Source organism: Anoplopoma fimbria, chromosome 12 (assembly GCF_027596085.1).
Source record: "Anoplopoma fimbria isolate UVic2021 breed Golden Eagle Sablefish chromosome 12, Afim_UVic_2022, whole genome shotgun sequence".
NCBI lineage: Eukaryota > Metazoa > Chordata > Actinopteri > Perciformes > Anoplopomatidae > Anoplopoma > Anoplopoma fimbria.
The window spans coordinates 22,549,016-22,570,147 of NC_072460.1; the positions used below are offsets into that span (position 1 = coordinate 22,549,016).

At 40.6% G+C, this 21,132-nt stretch overlaps 1 protein-coding gene across 2 annotated transcripts; it reads right to left on the reverse strand.

The window, feature by feature from the left end:
* Nucleotides 1-6,446: 6,446 nt before the first annotated feature.
* On the reverse strand, nucleotides 6,447-19,899 carry raf1a (Raf-1 proto-oncogene, serine/threonine kinase a). Of its 2 annotated transcripts, XM_054608652.1 has the most exons (18): nucleotides 19,559-19,899; nucleotides 17,338-17,564; nucleotides 17,064-17,176; nucleotides 16,850-16,952; nucleotides 16,586-16,743; nucleotides 15,979-16,068; nucleotides 13,800-13,953; nucleotides 13,215-13,334; nucleotides 13,022-13,046; nucleotides 12,300-12,409; nucleotides 11,684-11,801; nucleotides 10,244-10,328; nucleotides 9,909-10,085; nucleotides 9,767-9,813; nucleotides 9,520-9,638; nucleotides 9,267-9,398; nucleotides 7,776-7,910; nucleotides 6,447-7,674 (listed from the first exon to the last, which is right to left on the reverse strand). In XM_054608652.1, the coding sequence occupies exons 2-18, from the start codon at nucleotides 17,536-17,538 to the stop codon at nucleotides 7,534-7,536; spliced, it is 2,028 nt and encodes a 675-aa protein (XP_054464627.1). In that variant the 5' UTR covers nucleotides 17,539-17,564; nucleotides 19,559-19,899; the 3' UTR covers nucleotides 6,447-7,533. The 2 variants fall into 2 exon arrangements, with proteins under 2 accessions (XP_054464627.1, XP_054464626.1); XM_054608651.1 differs by lacking the exon at nucleotides 13,215-13,334 and having other exon boundaries at nucleotides 6,448-7,674.
* Between the last annotated feature and the right edge of the window lie 1,233 nt (nucleotides 19,900-21,132).

Genomic DNA, 21,132 nt, shown 5'->3' on the forward strand with positions numbered 1-21,132 from the left:
GTCACTCCGGGAGAACGTGAAGAAGACAACGATGACAACGACGTACCTTAGCTGAACACAAGCACAGACGTGTGTGTTTGTGGACGCTAACATAGCTAGAATCAGATCTCGGTGACGTGAGCTCCGGTACAGCCGAGTGCTTTCCTGGACTGTGTTTTTAACTCTATGCAGTGTCAAAATGTACTGTCTACCTGTTGACCTGTTTGTGTGCTTGTATAGGTCACCTATGTTTCGGTAGCTGTGGGTTTTTTTCCGTTGTTGATGATGTAAAAAGCAGATTGTGCCTACACTTCAGTGCTGCTCTGTGCTACCTGTTTGACCCAGCGATTGGTCTTTTTATTTTGCCCCCTACCCATTTTTTTCTGTTTTCTATTTTGGTGTGTACCTTTTTAGATATTGTTCAAATGTGCAGTTTGGAGTTTATGTATATATCAATATGTATACAGTACGTGAGTGTGTATGGCTGTAGTGGTTATTTTCATACTTGTACTAATAGATATTTATTTTTGTTTTGCATGATTGATACAAAGGAAGGTGCAAGTCAGTTATTAATGTTACATCGCTGTTTTACCCCAGCTGTGTTCCCTGTGATTCATGCATTGTGAATGTGTCATAAGAAATGCATATTATATAAGTTCCACAGGATACATGTATTCATTACCAAACAGTGTGCATACACATACAGTAGAGACATACAGTATGTGGCCTTTCCTCAGATTACATTTTTCAACTATATTGTCAGAATGTCACCAGAAAGTAGATTATTTAGAGCGAGGATACATAATACTAGTACACATAATAATATAAAAAATTTGATTTATTAAAGATTCTATTATGTATGATGTTGTGCAGGTGTCTGCTAACACATCCTTAAATATATATATATATCATTTTGAACCAAAGAATAAATGATTTACTTTCAATCAGTCTTTGCACTACAGTAACCCATAATGTAAATATCAGCAAAGGGACTGTATTAATGCAGTTTGTCACATGGAGTGTGCAATTTCACCAGAGCATTCCAAGACAATATCTGTCTGTTGTAAATCACAGTGCAGTGAACGGATGCTGTATTCAAAATGTTGTTTTCTTGTGTTGGGTTGTGTGGAGGCAGACATTATGGCTGATAATGAAAAGGTGTATAATGTATGACCCCCCCATTGTGTGGCCCTCACACTGGATATTGGATCATGGTGGTGTTGCCATGACAACAATGCAAGTGCTCTGAGGTTTAGTGTGGACATGTGCCCATTCAAATATTCAACACTCTTCCTGTGAGTTGATAGAACGTGCAATATAGCTGCAATATTCAATAATGTTTTTTTTGATTTTTAAATCAGATCTTCCATTAAATTAATTCGAAAAGCTATAGTCATCCACACATTGAATTGTTTTAAAAAAAAACAACCCACATTTTTACACAAATGTCACAATCACCCGGTTGTTGTCCAGTGGCTTTTGTGGAGGCCGTTTCATATTTCGAACACCCTAAATGGTGAAACAGCTAAAAAGCAACCAAATCAACTGTAAAAAGAAATCTGTACCGTTTTCCAACGATTTATTTGTTACTCTAGTGTATGATATGTTCAGCAAGCTCTGTGTGCAATCTTTTTCCAAATTGTTTAAAGTGCCATTGTAACTGTGAGCGTGTCCTCGTAAAAAAGCCATGCCTGCGGCTTTATGGATGTGTTGTTCTGTTTAATAGGAATTATGCCATGGCATTGATTTACAAGGGAAGAGCGTGCAGAGGTACCACAGCTGCATGGTTACACCTTGGTTCAGTGACTGAATATCTGATAAATTATAACTGGACGTGTATATTTGGCCATTGTGTGTTGAGGTGAAACTTACTATCTTCGGACCTGCAGGACTGTAACTATTAAGGGCCATGGTGACTTGCTAAATATATGTACTTTTAAAACCGGTGTTTGACTGTTTAAATCAAGATCAGAGTACAATATATTGTGGAAAGAAATCCCATTCTGGATATTTCCTCTCCGTCACTGGCAATAAAGCTTCCTTTGCAATATTTGGTCTGTGTCCTCATATGTGTGATGTTGTACTATTATTTCTTAATAAAACACTTATGTGCTAGAATGTTAGTTTTATATGCAGTGAAGGGAGGAGGCTGTACCACTCTTAAATGATACACATACATACAAACTGTACTGCCCACACATTGCTTCCAATGCATGAAGGGATATCTGTATTGTGCCGGATGTAAACCCAAAGGTCAGCCCGGCAGCGCCGCTTTCTCAGTCTGTGAACCAAGAATCTAACACCGCGGGCGACTGCAGTCTCTGGTGGAAGAGCAATTTGGTGAGGAAAAACGGATATCCACGGCTGAATAGCTGTAGACACTGCTCAAATAAGGACCCTAGCTATTTTATGTTCAGGCAGAATACTCATTTTACCACTTTATTAGGTACTACTGCACCATGAAATGCAGTACAGCCCTGCCATAAACTCGACCTTTACAATATATTGGTGATGTTGTCGAAACAAATCAAATATGTTTATTATTTAGGTAATAGTTAGAGGCGATTTTGTAGTGGACTACATTCAATTGAGAGGTGTTTCTTATTGGTTGTCCTATTTATTAACATAAATGAGGGGGGCAGAATATCAGAAACTCCGAAATAAAAGTAGAATTTATGGCAAAGCTGCTGTATTGGATTGTACAGGTGTACCTACCACTGAGCTTATATCCTGACTCCCTTTGCACACACATATAAATTAAGTATTCTTTTGTCTTCCAGCAAATCCCAGCCCCTGATCAGTGCTTTTGGTCTGAGAGACAGATCATTTTACTACACTGTCAGAACACAATTTGGGGATGTCCTTTGGAAGTTTTTTTTTTTTGAGTAAAGAAGCTTTATTTTCAACCTTGAGGATTCAACAACTGCTCACCTGCATGTTTGCTAAAGCTATACAGAAAATAGTGACTATCATAGTGATTATTAGATGTTCTGTCAATGATATGATATGGCACTAAGGCTGAATGTCTTTGCACTTTTCAGCACTTTTTCCTCCCAAGCGGGAAATATATAATTAGCTTGTAAACTTGCATTTGTAAAGGTTAACATTAGCAGATACTTATCTCCCTTAGTATACCATGTCAAATCAGCATGGCTTTACAACTACTAAGCGTTCTGAAATATTGTGCTGATTTCATAGAGTGATGCTGACAAAAAGGTGAATTTAACGGCTGTAAAATATTTGTGTCTAATGTAAATAACTAACAACTTTTTTTAAACTGTCAGTTATCAGGATACTTTGTTTTCATCAGAGCATGGAGGATCAGTTCATTTTGTTATCAGATCACTCAACACTTCATGTTGAGTGATCCCAGAATGCAGCACACAGATTTTGAAACCATATTAAAAGGTTTATTGCTGAACTTGGCTTCTAGAATGGAGATAACGGCAGACAGCTGAAGAGACGGGAACAGGAAGCTGGGTTTGACAGCTGAGAGAATAAGCAAGCAGGTAAGAGATTGGTGAATCAATAACAGCTGACAGGTGGGCTGAGATCTGAGCTCAAAGAAACTCAAAATAAATGATTAACCCAGGAGCAAGAACACAGGAACTCTCAAAAAAAAAACTATTTTGGGCCTAAGAACATAGCTTCAACTGGAGTAGATGGAATGATCTGAGGAAGTCTGGGCGGAAAGCCAGGGGTTGAAATAGTGCAGCAGTTGATCAGGTGATGAGACTCAGGTGTGCCAGCTGTCAGGGCTCAGGAGCAGGAGTAGCCACGCCCAAACTCACACACATATACGCACACACAGACCACGAGAGACAAGAGGAAGAAGGAAGGGACCATGACATTAAGCACTACTGGAGCTCGATGACGATGCAAATTCATGCTGTTTGCACTATAACAAACATCTGCAAACATCTCCCACAGATAACATATGTTCATCATTACGTATTCGTGACACTTCCAGATGGTGCTGATGTTTTATTTTTTCCCCTCTTGACAACCACACTGACGTAGCCTGGTGGCAGTAAAAAATCCCAGAGGAACTCAAGAGGAGAGACACTACCAGCCCTGAAGCTCCAGCTGAGGAGCTTCTGTCTAGACTCCACCCAGCTGCCCGCCAAGCTGCTGCACAACACGAATACAACAAGTGCCCTGTGGATGCACGCTGCACTGACCATCTGCTGAAGATCGCAACTAAAGAGAAGCGATCTCCATCCCATAATAAGGGGGGGAGAACGTAAAGGTGCAGATTTATAAACACAGGCATCATTCAATCTCATGTAATGTACCTGATTGTTATTTCTAAAATAACAAAACATGGTTTATTTTTGATACTCACTGCTTCCACTGTTTTAAAATGGAACAACACCAAAATAGATAGCAGCTCTATGGCTTTCATAGCTAATTTCTCTAAACAACCCAGTAGACATACAGAGCTTCCTGCTGCCATCTGCTGGTGGAGCTGAAGCTCAGGGGGGCCTACGTACAATATATGTGTTGTTATGGTTACATAATTAGCCACTTAAGCTGCAGCAGTGGGCCTTACATTGCAGGCCCAATAGAATTTAACACTTATGTGAATATCAAAATGATGGGTTTTCATTGCCAGATAAAGTTGGACGGCATAACGGAGAGAGGCATTTAGCCATCTTGGCAGATACTATTAAACTGATGGCAGGACTCCTTTTATAGATCGCTGCAGAAACTTCAGAGTTCTTTTTAAGTCACTTTATACATTTTCCCTGGAAATGAAATAGCTTTAAAGTTCCTTATTTCCGAGATGTAGATATTTTATTCCACTACATTTATCTGACAGCTACAGTTACTAATTAATTCTAAGATTAAAATGCTACATTAAAAACAAAACAAAAACATATTAAGCTTATGAAAGCCCCCTCTTAGATGGTTTCTGAGGTAAAATATTACAACTTGTATATATTTAACAAAAATATCAAGTGCAATTCATAAATAGATTGGAAATTTGTATATAATAATAATAATAATAATAATAATAATAATAATAATAAAGCCTTTATTAGTCCCACAATGTGGAAATTTGGTTCTCTGCATTTGACCCATCCCGGAGGAGCAGTGGGCTGCAATGAAGCGCCCGGGGAGCAATTTTGGGGTTAGGTGTCTCGCTCAAGGACACCTCTTGCCTGTAGAGGGGTTCGAACCACCGACCTTGTGGTTGTGGGTCAAGCGCTCTACCTCATGTGCCACAGCATATAAATCTATATTTATACATTTGTATATATATATTTTATATATATATATATATATATACCTTGATGATATATATATATTTTTCCTTCTCTTCTCCATTAGTCATTTCACGATGTATCTTGTGATCTTTTGGAGGTACCTGAGCCCTAGATTGAGAACCACTGGACTAAACTACCAAACTGCATATAAAGTTGTCCAAACAGTGAAATTCTTTGTTCAGGGAGATTTTCTCCTGCAGAGAGAGTATTTTTACTTTTAATTTTTTAAGTATATTTAGCAAATACTACTTATGTACCTAAATACAGATTTGATTGCAGCACTTTTACTTGTAATGTCATATTGGTTCTTTTACTAAAGGATCAGAACTTGTCTTCCATCACTGATTACTACGCAGGTCGAAGAAGGCTGACCCACATCATGGAGGAACACCCGCTAGATGGAGCTGTAGTGGACCAGGGGTGTGGGCCGTTTGGGCTCCGTTGGTTTCATTTTTGCCAGCCTGAGTGTTGTCACAATGCAGAAATAGAACAGATAAACACATATAGCAAAACCGTTTTTAAAATAGACGACTAGTGGTCAGCCGATGGCCGTGCTCTCATTACATTGCTCAGCATTTGGTGACATCAGGTCTGCTTTACCCCGTCATAAGGCTTTTTGAGAAGTAATAACGCTACATTTAAAAACTCCAAAAGCTATTTAAGTCATTGGCTTCAACTCAAAAGGGCCATAAACATATTCCCATATTTAGATCGCAGCAAATATTCCCATATTTACTATAAATTTGCACTTGGGACTGAACCAAGTCGAGTGGTTCTGCCCAGCAGGACCTACACGTTGCATGTTTACACTAAAACAAAATATAACCGTCCTCTCTTTCCACCACACGTCCCTCCCTTGCTGAATGATTGTTGTTCCACTGAGCCTGCCAGTGGCTCTGCAGCACACAGCAGCATCAGCCAATGGTAGAATCCCCTTGGTGGCGTGTCTGGACTGTATCCTATGTGAAGTTACACCATGTTGCCACTGCTACAGCAAACATTTCACCCCGCCACAAACTCTTGCACATGTGTGGGATTTCAGTGTGTTAGTGAGCAAGAAGAGAGGCAGCGTGATCTGATGTTCACCCGCCGCTTAAAATCAAGCTCAGGTGGTAGACATTACAAATACAGCATTTTCTTTTTCCATAATAAGAAGCAGGAAATTATAACAAACGTCTTTGGCAAAAGAATTTAACTTAATTTTATTAAAATATTGAATAGACAACTCTCTCACCAAGTACACAATAACACGTTTAACCTCCTGAAAGAGACATCGAAGACAACAAATACAAATTAGTTTCCAAATCATTTTAAACATTTAAGACAACCGCCGAATGTCCAGCTCGTGACAGCCTACCCACGGTGAGGACCGAGAAAGAATGCGTGTGTATCTTCAGATCGTTTACTCAGAGCTATGAAGCCAATGTGTAGACTGTTGAAACATAACCATTGATTTTGCTAAAAATGTGCAAAAATTAAATTTATTCCGTCATCACTCATGCTCGCTGTCCGACAGGATATAAGTCCTCCAAAATGACCCCCCAAAAAAAGAAAGACAATTAAAAGAAGAATGAACAAAAAACAAAAAAAACAAGACAACAACTTCCCATATCTACGCCATTATCAATTAAGACAATGCAAAAATCAACTACTACTGTGCAACTAAACGGACTACATCCAACGGCTTTGTTTGTGATAACAAGAGGAGGTGAACTGTGCGGGATCTTAGTCCAGGCTTTGTTTCCTCTTAAGGCATATAAGCTTTTTAAAAAGTTCCACTTCATCAGAAACCAGGACGGCCAGATAAAAGGGTGTGCTTCACGTCATAGAACCCGAACCAAGAGAGACGCATCCGTCTTCCTCTAGAGCTTCCTTCAGTGTCCATTCCCTCGTTGCCTTAGGTAGGTGTGCGTGCATGTATTTACAAAATCTTATCAAATGCATTGCCACCGTGGAGCCTCTGCATACTTCTTAATACGTGCAGTGATAAGCGAGGCACCGCCTTCATGGATCTGATGCCGGCCTCTTCATGTGTTCATCCCACTGCGATCACTCGCTTCCTTCCAAAAGAAAGATCTCAGATGCACTTCCCTCCATCCTCTCTCCTCACATGTTCTATTGATTAGCGCAGGGTTTATGTATGATTGCGTGTACGTTTTTAAGTTTATGTTTGCGTCTGTATGTAGATCATTTGGGGTGTACTGAGCCTTAGGACTATTTTGGATATTTCAAAAGGAGGAGGAGGGGAAATGTGAGGAGAGGAGGAGCTGTGCTGTCTGAGCCTCTAGAAAACAGGCAGTCTGGTGGAGGTCAGAGTACAGGCATTGATATCCTCAGTGTGAGAGGCTCTGTGCAGGGACGGTTCTGAGGCACTGCGGTTTATCTTAGGTAGTGCATGCTGGAGAAGCTCAATGGAGGACAAGATCTGAAAATAAAAATGCATGAAAAGAGAAATACAAATAAAGATTAAATTAAAGAAAAACACACTTTGTTTAGCATAAAGTCTACAATTTGACAGTGCTTCACCTGAGGGAAGAGTGGCCTCTCGTCTTTGGACTTCTTGATGCAGTCGACCACCAACCTTTTCATGGCTTTGGGGCAGTTTTTATAGAGCTTGCTGAGGTCTGGGGACAAATAGCCTCTTCCCACCATGAAGATAATCTGAGAGAAGAGAGTCACAGACGGCAGATGAGACAGAGGGAGAGTGTTTGGAACATTTGAAAAGCGGAACTATTGATCCAAGTCAGTGTGACAGTAAGACACACCTGATAAATCCCAAATCAGCAATCCATCGCAGAGATATATTTAGAAATACAGCCAGCGAGTCAAAGACGACAAGCATCTAAAACACTGCAGCCATTGTGAAGGCATGAGAGCATGATGCTGCAGAGATAAATGATGATGATAGGAGAACTCTATGTGCTTGCAAATGTGGTGGCGGATCAGAACATTGTTTATGGGCACACTTTAGCCTACTTTGAATACAGACGCAGTAAACAGAACCGAACAAGGAGCCAGACACGATCCAGACCAGGTCTCGTGGCCTGCACGAGGCTGAAAAAAAAAAAAAAAAAACCGCAGACTCGAACATGCACACCCATGCACCCCTTTTCTCACACACAAACGGGGTTGTGTTACGGGGGTCTAAAATTAGGCCAGTGGCTCCAGGACGCCCGCCTCTGTTCCGTATTGGGCCTTCGGCCAGCTCCCCCTTCAGACAGCGACCTAATGTCTTTCCACCACCTTCTGGCATCGGCTCGCACCGAACCCGGGACCCAGACGAGGACTAAAGCTTAGGAACTTGTCTGTCTGTGGGTTACTTCTCCGTTTTCCCTGACCAGGTCTAACAAAGTAGCAAAAACTTGCAAGTTTTTACAAATTCATTTTGCCAAACACTTACTGAGTGTATGGAGGACAAAATGAACGAGTCTCATTAAAGCGTCTTGATGTCAGCTATATGCACCACTGTGTTTCCTTTCAATGTTAAGCACATTTTTTATATATACACACAACGCATTTCCATCAACTGCTTTGTAGCGAATAAACCCGGCGACAGCGTAGTTCGGTCAGAAGTTGCGGTACAGGATACATATGGCTGTAATCCACCAGTAAACAGTGTTAAAGAAGTAGAGTTGGCCAACTGTCAACTTGGCCACATATACGAGAGAAACATGGAAAGAGTTCGAAGTTTTAATTGCTCTTTCATGTCAGCTAGTATTGGCCATGTTTCATGTTGTCGTCCGAGACGAAAACATTTAAACGAATTATCCCAGAAGACAGCCATGCCAGTTAAATGTTTCCTACATCAGAACTGATTCGGCAAAGCAGTTTCCACAACCCATTTGGCACATCAACTATTTTCGACTACAGCAATTACCAGCTAGCATAAATAGTTTTGTCTACAATTGATGAAGTTTGATTGAATTTTGCCGTTTCTGTACAGCTTTTGTAATGCAATACTTTAAAATGGGCATTAAACATATGTGAATGGAAACCCAGCTAATGGTGAGACTTTACCTGATCTCTAGTTGCTATCAGGGAGTACGGCAGCTCTCCCGTCATGAGCTCAAAGAGAACAATTCCATAGGAATAGACATCAGACTGGAAGCTGTAGGGGTTGTTATCCTGCATCCGGATAACCTCGGGAGCCTGTGGACATACAGACAAAAGAAAATATACACAAGGGATTACATTTTAGGTTTTCCTTTATTTCATGTCTTGAAAACACTCGTCTCATTTGCTTCATTGAAATCACAGCTGCGTTCCTCACCATCCAGAGGATGGATCCAGAAGGCTGCTCCACCTGATGTGAGCCACTCCATCTGGCCTTCACCGTTGCCAGACCAAAGTCCCCGATTTTCACCGTCAGCCCTTCATGCAAGAAGATGTCTACGCTGCTGTCAAGGAATCACAGCCAAAGCACGCTGAGGAAACACAGATCCTGACAGGTATTTAGATTAAAAGTGCATTGAGTGCTTTTGTCTTTCCCACACTGAAACAGCCGTTAGAAAGGATACTGTTGGACTTCATGTCGCGATGAATGATGTTCTTTGCATGCAGATAGCTAAAAATGAGAAGAAAAAAATGAATTGTTGATAAACTGACATCTCGGTTCCTATAAACATGGTTTATCAGAACGCTCCATTAGTTAGGACTTACTCCATGCCCTGAGCCGTCTGCCTGGCGATGTCTATGAGCTGGATTATCTTGAAGTTTGTCTCCAGGACGTGAATGTGTTTGTAGAGGCTGCTGCCCTCACACCACTGGGTCACAATGGCCAGGTTGTCCTTCGTCATGTAGCCCATGAACAACAGGATGTTGACATGTCGTGTCTTCCTGCGACCAGACGCGAGAGGGGAAGAGGAAATCACAATAAAACAAAAGATAAGGTCAAAGTTTGTAAAGAAGATGATTCAACAAGAAACTCAACAAATTGCTACTTGCAAAACAACATCAGAAAAAATGATAAACACTGTATCGATGCTATTCCTTACCTCAAGACTGCCACTTCATTCCTGAATGCCTGTAACTGCTCTGGTGTGGGGTCGGTCACCTTTAAAATTTTCACTGCTACATCACCTGCAACCCATAAAAATCCGCTGTGAGCTAATGTGAAAAGCACGGCTACATGCACACTGATCTTTTCACGTGTCAGTTTGAAACTGTTAAGTAGTATTTAGTGTGAACACAGGTGGGTAGTAACTATTTAGATTTACTCTCCAACATGTATTCAAGTAACTTTTTTATGTAAATTGTACTTGTCAAAGTAGTTTTAATGCAGCATACATTTTTTTTTTTTTACTGTACCTTTAGAAGATTTTAGGAGAAAAAAAAATCATTACTTTTAATCCGTTACGTTTGGATGCATTTATCGTGCTACTTTATTTATTATTTAACTCATTCATGATCTGTTAAGACCAGGGCTTACACAGCAATGTTGAGGTCTGGCTTTGCAAGTCTAACTGGTCCCAGGTCTGCTGGCGCTTCCAAAGCCACACCTCCACATGACTCCACATGGTTCGAAGCAGCGTGGCTAAAGCTACAGCAGGAGATGATGAAATCGATGTCGTTTTCAAACACATTATGTGAACGGCCCCTACCTTTAAACTAGCGCCAGCAGCAGCTAATATTAGATGAACGAACAGCCCACTGCACAGCAGGCCTCGGTTGTGAACGCTGGTCTGGAGTCAGTACAGCAGAGAACCGTGCTTAAAGTGAGCTCGTCTGTTGTGTTAATGCTACCAAGTTTAATACCATAAAACACCCAGTATAATATGCTTCAATACTACTGCTACTCTTGCTTTCTGTCATAATGTAAATAATAAAGCAATGTGTATTTAACTACTCATGCTCATTAGTGTAGCCTGATGAAGAGAGACTGAAAAGAAATCTGACCAAATTATGCACACACACAAAAAAGACACACTGCTTTTATTTCATGTGGATTTAACTGATGAGGTTTCAACTACAAATGGTCTTCCTCAGGTTAAAATGAAGAAGTGACACGCCTGTATTTAGTGAACTATTAATGATGAAATATTATCCCCTAAATGAGTAATCTGGTATGAGACATTTTCATAAAGATAAGAGACCCATTTTTTCAATTCTGTAATCTTAATGTCCTCATCTGATTGACCTGTGACAGGAACTAGGACTTAAGACTAAGTTCACATAACTTTTTTATGTAAATTGTACTAGGAACTAGGACTTAAGACATCTATACTGGAGTGAAGTAAGTACTTTTGTACTCTTACTCAAGAAGCTAATTTGGTTACTACTTTTACTTCTACTTTAGTACCTTTTTTTCCCCGCAAAGCAACACTACTTTTACTTGGGTATAGTTTTTGGCTACTTGACCCACCTCTAGTGTGAAATGTGAAAGTGCCAGTGGTTACACCTGAATGTGCCCTGCCCCATCATAAATGCATTCCTACCATGCCATTTCCCTTTGTACACAGTCCCAAATGAGCCTGAACCGATGCGGGAGTTCAGATACACCTCACTGGCCTCGATCTCCCAGTAGTAACTAGAGTCCCGCTTGTCCCGAGGCCTCTGGATGAACAGAAATCAAGAATCATGCCCAATTGCCAAGTATGTAACACATAAGAGGAGTTTGGCTGGGTGATAGGTGCATGACAATAAAAATAGTAAAAGACATCATTTAAAAATAGAAAATATGAAGATTTACAATAAATTATGATAAACAAACAAATAGAAAGTATGTTAACACTTGTGTTATTAAAGTGACAATTGTGTATTTAAAGATTAAAGTTGGGCAAAGATGTGTAACTGTAAGTTATAGTCCTGAGGATTTAAGTGCTGTAAGGATGTAAGTTAGCATTAGCCAGTATTCTGTAAGGTGGAACTGGTCTGAAAGTATTTACTCTGTATATACAAAATACAAGCAGGGATTTAAAGAGTACTAGAATATTTTACTCAACAAGCAAAAAGGGCTTCCCAAATGTAGCAAATACTTTTAAAACAGGTAAAATGATAAGTCAATACTTTTAAAAAAAAAAATCAGTATACAAGACATGACATAGAACTTACTATTTTGTTTTTCTCGTGGTTGTTGAAGGACGGGGCCCTCTCTCGCTGGGCGGGTGCAGGCGCTTTGGACTGGGCCCAGCCTGTGGGGCTCTGACTGGGGGAACTCCCCGCTTCAGGAAAACAGAGAGAAGAAGACGGCAATTTAGGATGGAGGACTTCGGTTGTGAGCAAAAACGTATATTCTCGCTGCAAATGGATTTTATGGAGATGAATATGTAGGTTGTCAGGTTGGTAAAACCTCACTTTTTTTTTTTAAATGCCACTAAATGAGATAAGTGTTCTCTCTAGGCATTCAGGCAACACCTGGTAAAAATGGTGATTATTGAACAATTTTGGACACAACCTTTGACTTTGTCCTAGTTCTCCTCCTTCGTGCTTGTATCAGTCGATTTTGACATTAATACTTGTAACAAAGGTCTCTAGAGCACTTTTTTCTTTCTCAGTTGACTGTCACATGCAGTTGAGTCATGCATAGCCACCCTCCCACCTCTACTGCTTATCTATTAGTAATGTTTATTTAATATATATACCTCAATGTCCAGAATGAGAAATTTACATTTTGGAGGGAGAAGGAGACAACTAGACAATCAGTTCAAAAAGAAAGGTTTTGAATACGAATACTTTTTTAGTTTTAAATAAATGCAAAATCAAAAAGGGTTTTCAGATTTGTGTTGAAGGTTGAAGGGAGGAAGTGTGATGTGAATATGACGAAATGCACTTACCCGAGTCATGATCACGCATTGCATCCTAGGGAGACAAAAACAAACAAACAAAAAACACAGAGTCCTGTCAGTGTGTGTTCAAACATTCAACCACACGCTGTGGTTTGACTTCAGCATTTTAGATGTGAATGCAGATAGCCTGTTTGCAACGCATGCCATTTCAGACCGCACACAGAACGCTCCGCTCTCTAACCTTTTCGGGACTCTCGGATGAGGCCTCAACAAAAGACTGGGAGAAGTGCACAATACCTACTTTCCTCTTCAGCCAGAACCTATGGCACCAGGAGCTGGGGGAGGCATTCAGGCAGTCTAGCTACTCCCCAGCAGGGTTCACAACACAACAGACCAGGGAGGAGAACAGGAGGGGAAAGGGGACAGAGTGAAGGTAAAGTAAGGAAGGGAGGATGATGGAAGTAGTGCCCAGCTTACTACCTGGACGGAATATAGAGAAAATAGTCTACAAAGCATGCAAAACTAGGGAGCTGATTATGAAAGAACATGGGCAGTGAAAAGCAGAAACTAGAAGTGAACAAGGGGAAGTCGAGTTTATACAACCGCTAAAATAAGATGCCATCAGGGGAATAACACAAAGCAGGCTCAACCCTGTCCAGGTGGATAACTCAACACAGAGTTGGATAAGAAGTAGAAAGAAGCATGGGGTGGAGATCTTTGGAATGCCTGAGATGTACGTAGGAGGGTGAGATCCCTCTCAAGCAGGGGATATTTTAGGAGTGAGTTGAACCTATAGAAGTACCCAAGTGGGCTGGTGTGTAGTTACCTCAATCATGCTGCTGTCTACAGGCAGGGTGGTGCTAACCATGTGGACGTTGGGCGTGGAGGTGGAGCGCTGCCTCTGGGAGAGCCAGCCGCCCGTGGGCGTGTACGGCGCGCTGTAGTTGAAGGCATGAGGAGTGGAATACCGGTGGGCCGAGCTGCGAAGGAGAACAAGGACCAAAGCATTACGACACAGCGGCTATTTGATCCGTTGACATCCGTTTGTGTCGCTGCGTTTGACATAAAAAAGAGCAAAACAGTGAATTCTGTGACTTCTTTAAAACTGGACTGCCGTGGGTGTGGTGGCAGTTGATGCAGGGCCACTCTGGTTTCATTTCTGTCATTTCTTCTCACTTTCTCCATTCAAGCATCATCTGTTTATGTTTATGTCCTCAACAAACTGCAAACCAAACATGCAGAACGCACACACACGAAAAAAAAAGTAAAACTGTGAGTAGTTATGGTTTAATTCGATTGTGGTCTTGTCCTTATCCCATTTTTGGCTAACTCGACACTGACGAGGTAATGTGCTCTCGGTGTTTGCCAAGATCTTGAATTGGCTCGGCTGAAGAGTACAAAGCTCACCCAGCCAAATGTGTTAATCTGAAAACAATCCCAATGTTAGAGCGACTCGAGATTTTCCCCCATTTACAAGCACAAAATCTAATCTAGTCCAAATCTACAAAAACATGTGCACAACGGCGGTCCTGTTTCTGGATTTATAGCTGCGCTGCACTTCACTGCGGCTGCTGGTTAAAATGGGGACAGTTGGAGCCGAATGACGTTTATAAACTGAGATCATATTAAATCACACATATGACCGTGGAGGGCACTCCTTGAGAAAACAATCCCCCTTCTGGCATCACAGGACTGTGTTTCAAAAGAGCATTTGAGATCGCTCTGCATGGAACAACTTGATACTTTGTGAGCGCTAATTTGGCAGCGCAGAGTGCTTTTTAACCATTTTAAGTGCTGCTGAAACAACAGGCTCTTTTCACGCCCCTCGTTACATCAGCTCTTGGACTGGTAAGCCCCCATAAAGCTGAGGACGTCATTAAAAAACAGGCTTTAATACTATTTAGATTACGATACTTTTACACATTAGAGCTATGACCGTTTTGCAGTCTAACAGGACATATAACTGGAAAGAACAATTGTCATGGCTACCTAAACCTGCCAATGTATCTCCACCTTCTTCTCCACCTATTTACAGTATACTTATCCGATGCCTTAATTGTATTATCCAATAACCCACAAAGTCTAAAAACATTTAAATTAAAGTGTTTTCTTGTTCTTTCTGCTTCGCCAACGGTTTGCAGTCCAAGTAGCACCATGATCATTTTTTAACTCTTGCGTCTACGGAGTTTTTTTGCTATGTGAGAGTTCCTGTTTTCTTTTATCTTATACACATGCATAAGGACTCTAAAGCTCTCTATACGATATGCAGCAATGCACCAGCAGAGACAGGGTAGAAGAAGACTGCTAGCAAGTGAAGATGGGTGTAAACATTAAAAATGGAGCAGTTTCATGCAGGAACTATTTTCTTTCAACAAATAGTTCCTGCATGGAACTGCTCACAACTGTCTGTGGTTTATCTTGAGTTACAGTAGTCCCACTCTATTGGAGAGAAGGCAGACCAATATCTCTAAAACTAGGAATCTCACAGCATAACAACAGGATTGATAAATAGCAACAAACAAAAATGTTTCGGGTTGAGCTCACCCTTTAAAAAAAACCCCAAAAAAACATTCTGCTTTGCAGATGTTCTATGTGGAAGGAAACACATTCGACACATTTGTCAGAGCTCGAGGAAACACACTGTGTTTTGGCGAGTAACGCTGGATGTAAACATAACAAAGAAGTGTAAACACACATTTGTTTGTTCACAAGAAATCCCCACAGGACCCGTCTAAAAGAGAAGACACCTCCATCTTCTTCCCTCTGGTCGCAAAAGAGGAGGGCTAAATTTAAAAAGCATTTTTATATAGTTTGTATGTTGAGTATGCATGTGTACGCTCTGTTTCCAGACTGTGGTGTCATTTCTACATGTATCATTTGCACCTGAGAATGTGAAGAATTCGATCTTGAAGACAAAAGGTAAAACAGTAGGTATAGTATTCATCTTTTCATAATAAAATCACTAGGAGGAGGAGGGGTCATAGACTGATCAAACGTAGCCTCACCTTGGAAACCGTGTTAAGGATTCTCTCATTCGCCGGGACGTCAGCGGGGGCAGTGACGGGGCGCCGCTCTCTCCAGGCGTTGGACACAACCTGAAGATAGAGAGTGGATCGCTTTCATCTTACAGCGCGTGGGAATGTGTGAGCGCTCAATCAAACAACAGCTGGCTGCTTGAGACTACAATGGTTGTCATGTGAAAGGGCTCATCTCATCAATGTCAATGACATGGGATCTTTCAATGATTACTACCTAAAGCCTGAATGCAAAATAAGACTAAGAAACTTCTATTCTCAGCGGGAGTATGCAAATCCATATAGGAGCTTAGACCTAATCAGGAGAGCTGTAGTATCAGTAGAACATGCTTTCCCTATTTTATCTCAAATAACTACATTTCTGATGAACTTATCTCAAATTTGATTAGATTGAAAATGTAGTTATAAGCTTCCATACAGCAAATGGCTCCCGGAAGCCGACTATGTCTGCAAGTTATATTTCTATTATGAATTATTCATGATGTCATTTTCTAAATGTATTTTTACAGAATGTACAGGCAAGTTTCTGATGATCTTTTAACTTTACGCCCCCCCGTTTCAAGGCGAAGACACTTACAGCAGTTGTCTGATGTTGCTCCAGTCCACACACATGGTGGGCACTTTGGTGCTACAATGCTCGTGGAACTTGTAGCCGCATGTTTGGCACCGAAAACCATTCAAAAGGAACTTCTGGCAAATGTCGCAGAACGCCAGTTTCAGATAAGTCTTCCGAACCTAAAAAATGAAATAAAAGAAAAATGCACAAAAAGGTTTCTTTAGCATCGACACACTTTGCTGTGACTCGAGTTTTGAGGATATGGAAAATCCATCAGGTACTCACAAAATTATGCGTCGTCAAGGGAACGTGATCTAAAACCTCCACCAGTAGCTCTTCTCCAATCAGGGAGGTGGAGTCAGTGTTCCAATCCATCCGTGATTTTTTACTGTTACAAAAAAAAAAGGGAAAGGATGGTCAAAAGGATATTGAAGCCAGCGCAGCAGGTTAGAATGTGGTTTGTGAATTATCTGATCTCTTAAAAGCGTCCTGAGCTCACTTCCTCTGTCCTGGATGCAGCCTGAAGACGGCACAGCACTGAGGCTGCAGACCTCGAACCTTCAATGCTTTAATCAGGCAACTGTGCAGGGTCATACCTGGTCGTACGTTTACCTGAGGGACGAGAAAAAGCATTAATTCCTCTCATCTGTGAGCGTAGGTAGCTCCATATGCCTTTCGTTAACTGTACTAGTGCAGTATTTGCACTGGAAGTCTGAAAATCAGTGTCACGTCTTCTACCTGCAGAAAAAAAGAAATAAAAAAAATCAACTCACCACAGTGCGCTGCTGGTTCGGGAGGTAGACGCGGATTGTGCTGCTAGCCTTGGAATCGGGAATCTTGCTGTCGTCCGAGGAGCGACGCTGGCAGGAGAAGCCCTGGACCAAGGTCGGCGAGAGACACGGGCCCTCAAACGGCGAGTCCTTCATTCCGAAGCCGTTGCTCAGGGTCTTCCACGCTCCCTGCAGGTGCTCCATTAGTAAAGCCAAGTGCACTCAATGGTCTGAAAAAAAACAAATAAAAGAAAACGCCTAAAAAGTAGTCCAAATGCTCGAAAACTCACATACGGAATAGATTACTTAATGGGTGTCACATTAGTTCTCTTTCTTCTTTGGAAGGATATGGGTGGTGTGCAGACTCACTGTCAAAGTGTAAAAGAAAAAAGACTAGTCTGCAAAATGAAATCAAGTGTTTTTTCATATGGAAAAAGTATTTAAGTCCTTTTCTTTATCATCCTGAATTTAAATAGATATTGCAACAATCTATCTTTGAAGTATCAAACACTTGTAGTTTTGTAAAGTGGCTTTCAATGTATCTATTTTTTGTCCCCGCTGCAAAAAAAAAAAAAAAAGCAGCTGTGGTCAGTCACAATGGATTCCGATGGTGAAATGTTATTACAGACAGGAGAAACAAAAGCAACAAAGGATAGATTTGGGTTGTGGCACCGAGAACTAGTTTGACGCAATCTCTAAACATAATCTCTCCCGAGTGCAACCAACCCTCTTGCACGATGCCGTGATTAGGGCCGTTTCAGGGTTATGTCAGTGGCAAAAAAAACAACTTTCAGAGGCGGGACAGGAAAAGAGAAAGAACATGTAAGTTCTGACCCGTTTAGTGGTCCTATGTGCTTATATAACTTCTGGGCTCAACTCGACACTATATAAGACTGTAGTGGTAGTTTTAAGAATACCACGTGTGCTTTTTTTGGGGGGGGTATACAACTACAAATTGTCCTTTTCCTTTGAGAGGGAGCTAAAGTGCAACGTAGACAAACTAATCCACACAGACCAGGAGAATCTCTGGCCACCACAGAGGTCAGTCGTGTTATTTACAGAATGAGCAGCTTTCAAAAGACTCTTTTTTTTAATCTGCATGGTCAGGAAATATACAACTCAAACTAAATGATAAAAGATAGATAGATAGATAGATAGATAGATAGATAGATAGATAGATAGATAGATACGATAATAATACTGGTAAAGTAAATAAAAACATATTTGCTTTTTGAAAAAAACAGGTCATTTGTCAACGTGGCTTTTTAAAAAATGAAACCAATAGTTATAGCTCCCCATCACAAACAAATATGCTCCCTCTTCTGCTTTGTTTTCCCATACAAGTCTGTGAAATAGAAGTTTCACAGATTCTTCCTTTTTCAGTATGTATACTTTCTCTGCAAAACTCCTAATTACCTCTGGTGTGTCCAATACCACAAAAAAAAAGGCCTGTTGGCACCCTGAGCAGATGATTTACTGCGGTTAGTGGTTAGCTGTCACATCAGACACACCAGTGAGTCAAAAGCAGGAACTCTGGAAGGATTGGGGGGGGTCTCCCAGCCTTTTCCACCACGCTGCATTAAATTGTGTTTCAAAACAAGTGCTGGGATCGATCCACCACCACCACAACAACAACAACAACAACAACAACAACTACAAAATAAGAGCATAAATAGACCAACAACAAACAGACTCTACAGAACAGACCAGTGTGCTTAACCCAGAGAGCTGTAGGAGAGTCCTCCCTACATGTAGGTGAACCCAGTGTCAGCAGGTTAGCACATTTGTTTAGCAGAGTTAGTTAAAGTCAGGAGAGGCCTGCTAGACTTGAGTTCTAATTAAATCAAACTTCTAACCAAACTTGGGCCTGCTGGTTGAAATGCAAGCACGATTCCCACAGCTACAGGAGCTATTAGCAGCTACGTGTGCGTGGGGGTTTTATTTTATTTATTTATTTATTTAAATAAGGCCTGGTAGAGCCAGTTATTGCTGTGAAATGTGGCTGTAGGCCCTCAGGAGGCGAGCTCTGCCGTCCAGCTCCATTCAAAGCCTCCCGTCGAGCGGTGCATGGAGGTAGATAGTTTGTAGTTAAAGTCATATATTTTCTCCAAAAGACTATTTCAGTGAGTAGCGACTGTGTGTGTGAGTGTGTGTGTGTGTGAGTGAGTGTGTGTCTGTGTGTGTGTGTGTGTGTGTGTGTGTGTGTTAGTGTGTGCGTGCTTACCAAGAGAAGTTAGAAAAGTTTCGCTCCGCCATAACTTCAGGAAAAAGTGGCGTCGGTGACATCATCATATTTGCAACGCATTCAAAGAAAAAGAAAAAAAAAAAAAAAAAAAAAAAAAGGAAATAGTTGAAAGGCCGCGTGTGATTGTATCAAATAGAAGTTGTTTCCGGTTTTTTTTTATAAAAATGTAGCAATAATGTAACGCAGTGAAGGTCACAGGCGGATGTTTCTAACGAGCCTCCACATAGAAGAGAGGAAAAAGTTTTTGGTTTTTTTTTTTTTTATTTCCCAGTCGTCCTGAATGCGAGAAAAGAAAAAAGAAAAATCCGTCGGACCCTAAAAGTGACACGGCAAAAAAAAAAAAAAAAAAAAAAAAAAAAAAAGGGATATTCTTAAAAACCCCAGTGGAGCACTTTCAAATTAAAACTCCAAGAAGTTGCTCGATGTCCACTTCTCTCTTTTTTTTTTTTTTTTTTGTTTTTATGCTTTATTTTTTTCCTTCTCCAGTCAGTATTGTTAGGTTGTCCTGAGAAGGTGAGAAGGTTTGAGTTGGTGTCGTGCGTCCGTCTGACGCCAGTGATTGAAACAGGACCTCACAGTCATAACAAGAGCGCATATAGCACACATATAATCCCTCCCACTTCGGTAAAAACATTATTTTTGCTCATTAAAAATGAATTCACATTTTTAAAGTGTTGGATTCCTCATATATTTGACATATTTGTACATGTATAGTATGTTTAAAAGTCTTATTTTGTGGCCACCACTTCCCTAGATGTGCTCATACTGGTTATTTTTTTTACTGCAAAGCATAATGCGTGTAAAATATTAAAATATATTTTGAATTCACATTATTTTAAAATAGAAGTTATCTTTTGAAAAGTATAAAAAAAAAAAAAGGAAAAATCGTCCCACTACCGGTTTGGGAGTAAAGGAGTCATCCATTATTAACTCAAAGTGCCCCACCGTCTGGAGATGGGAGGACAGTGCAGCAAAGCAGCCAAGCCTTCCTGATTGTCATGTTATATTTTACATATATGGTCAAAAAGATAAAGAGGAAACTTGTAGGATGACTTGCAGGATACAGAAAAAAAAAAGTTAATGCATCATTCTTTAGATTATATGGATTCAATTACCATTTAATGGATTCATTAAATGCTTTCAAACATGAAATAACACTTAGAACACAAGTTTTTTAGTTTTTTTTAGACAAGAAACACAGCTTATTCTTTAGCAAACTGGCTCTGAAACAGTCAAAGTGTGAAACCTTACATGCACACTCACCATGTGTTCACCATCTCCGTAGCATCCTGGTCCCCTGAGGTGCCCTGATTACAGATGGCTCATAGGTTCCTTTCATCCAGCTGGAGTTGACACCATCTGAGAATTAAAACAGCTTCATAAACATCCCGGTGAACACGTCATAATGGGTTCAGCATACATGTTTCCATAAAGCAGCAGCAGCAGCAGCAGCAGAAAAATACAAGCTATAAATCTAGATCAGAATAATATATATATATATAAATATATATATTCCTATTTTACTTTCATTCTGCCCATCTAACTTTACACTT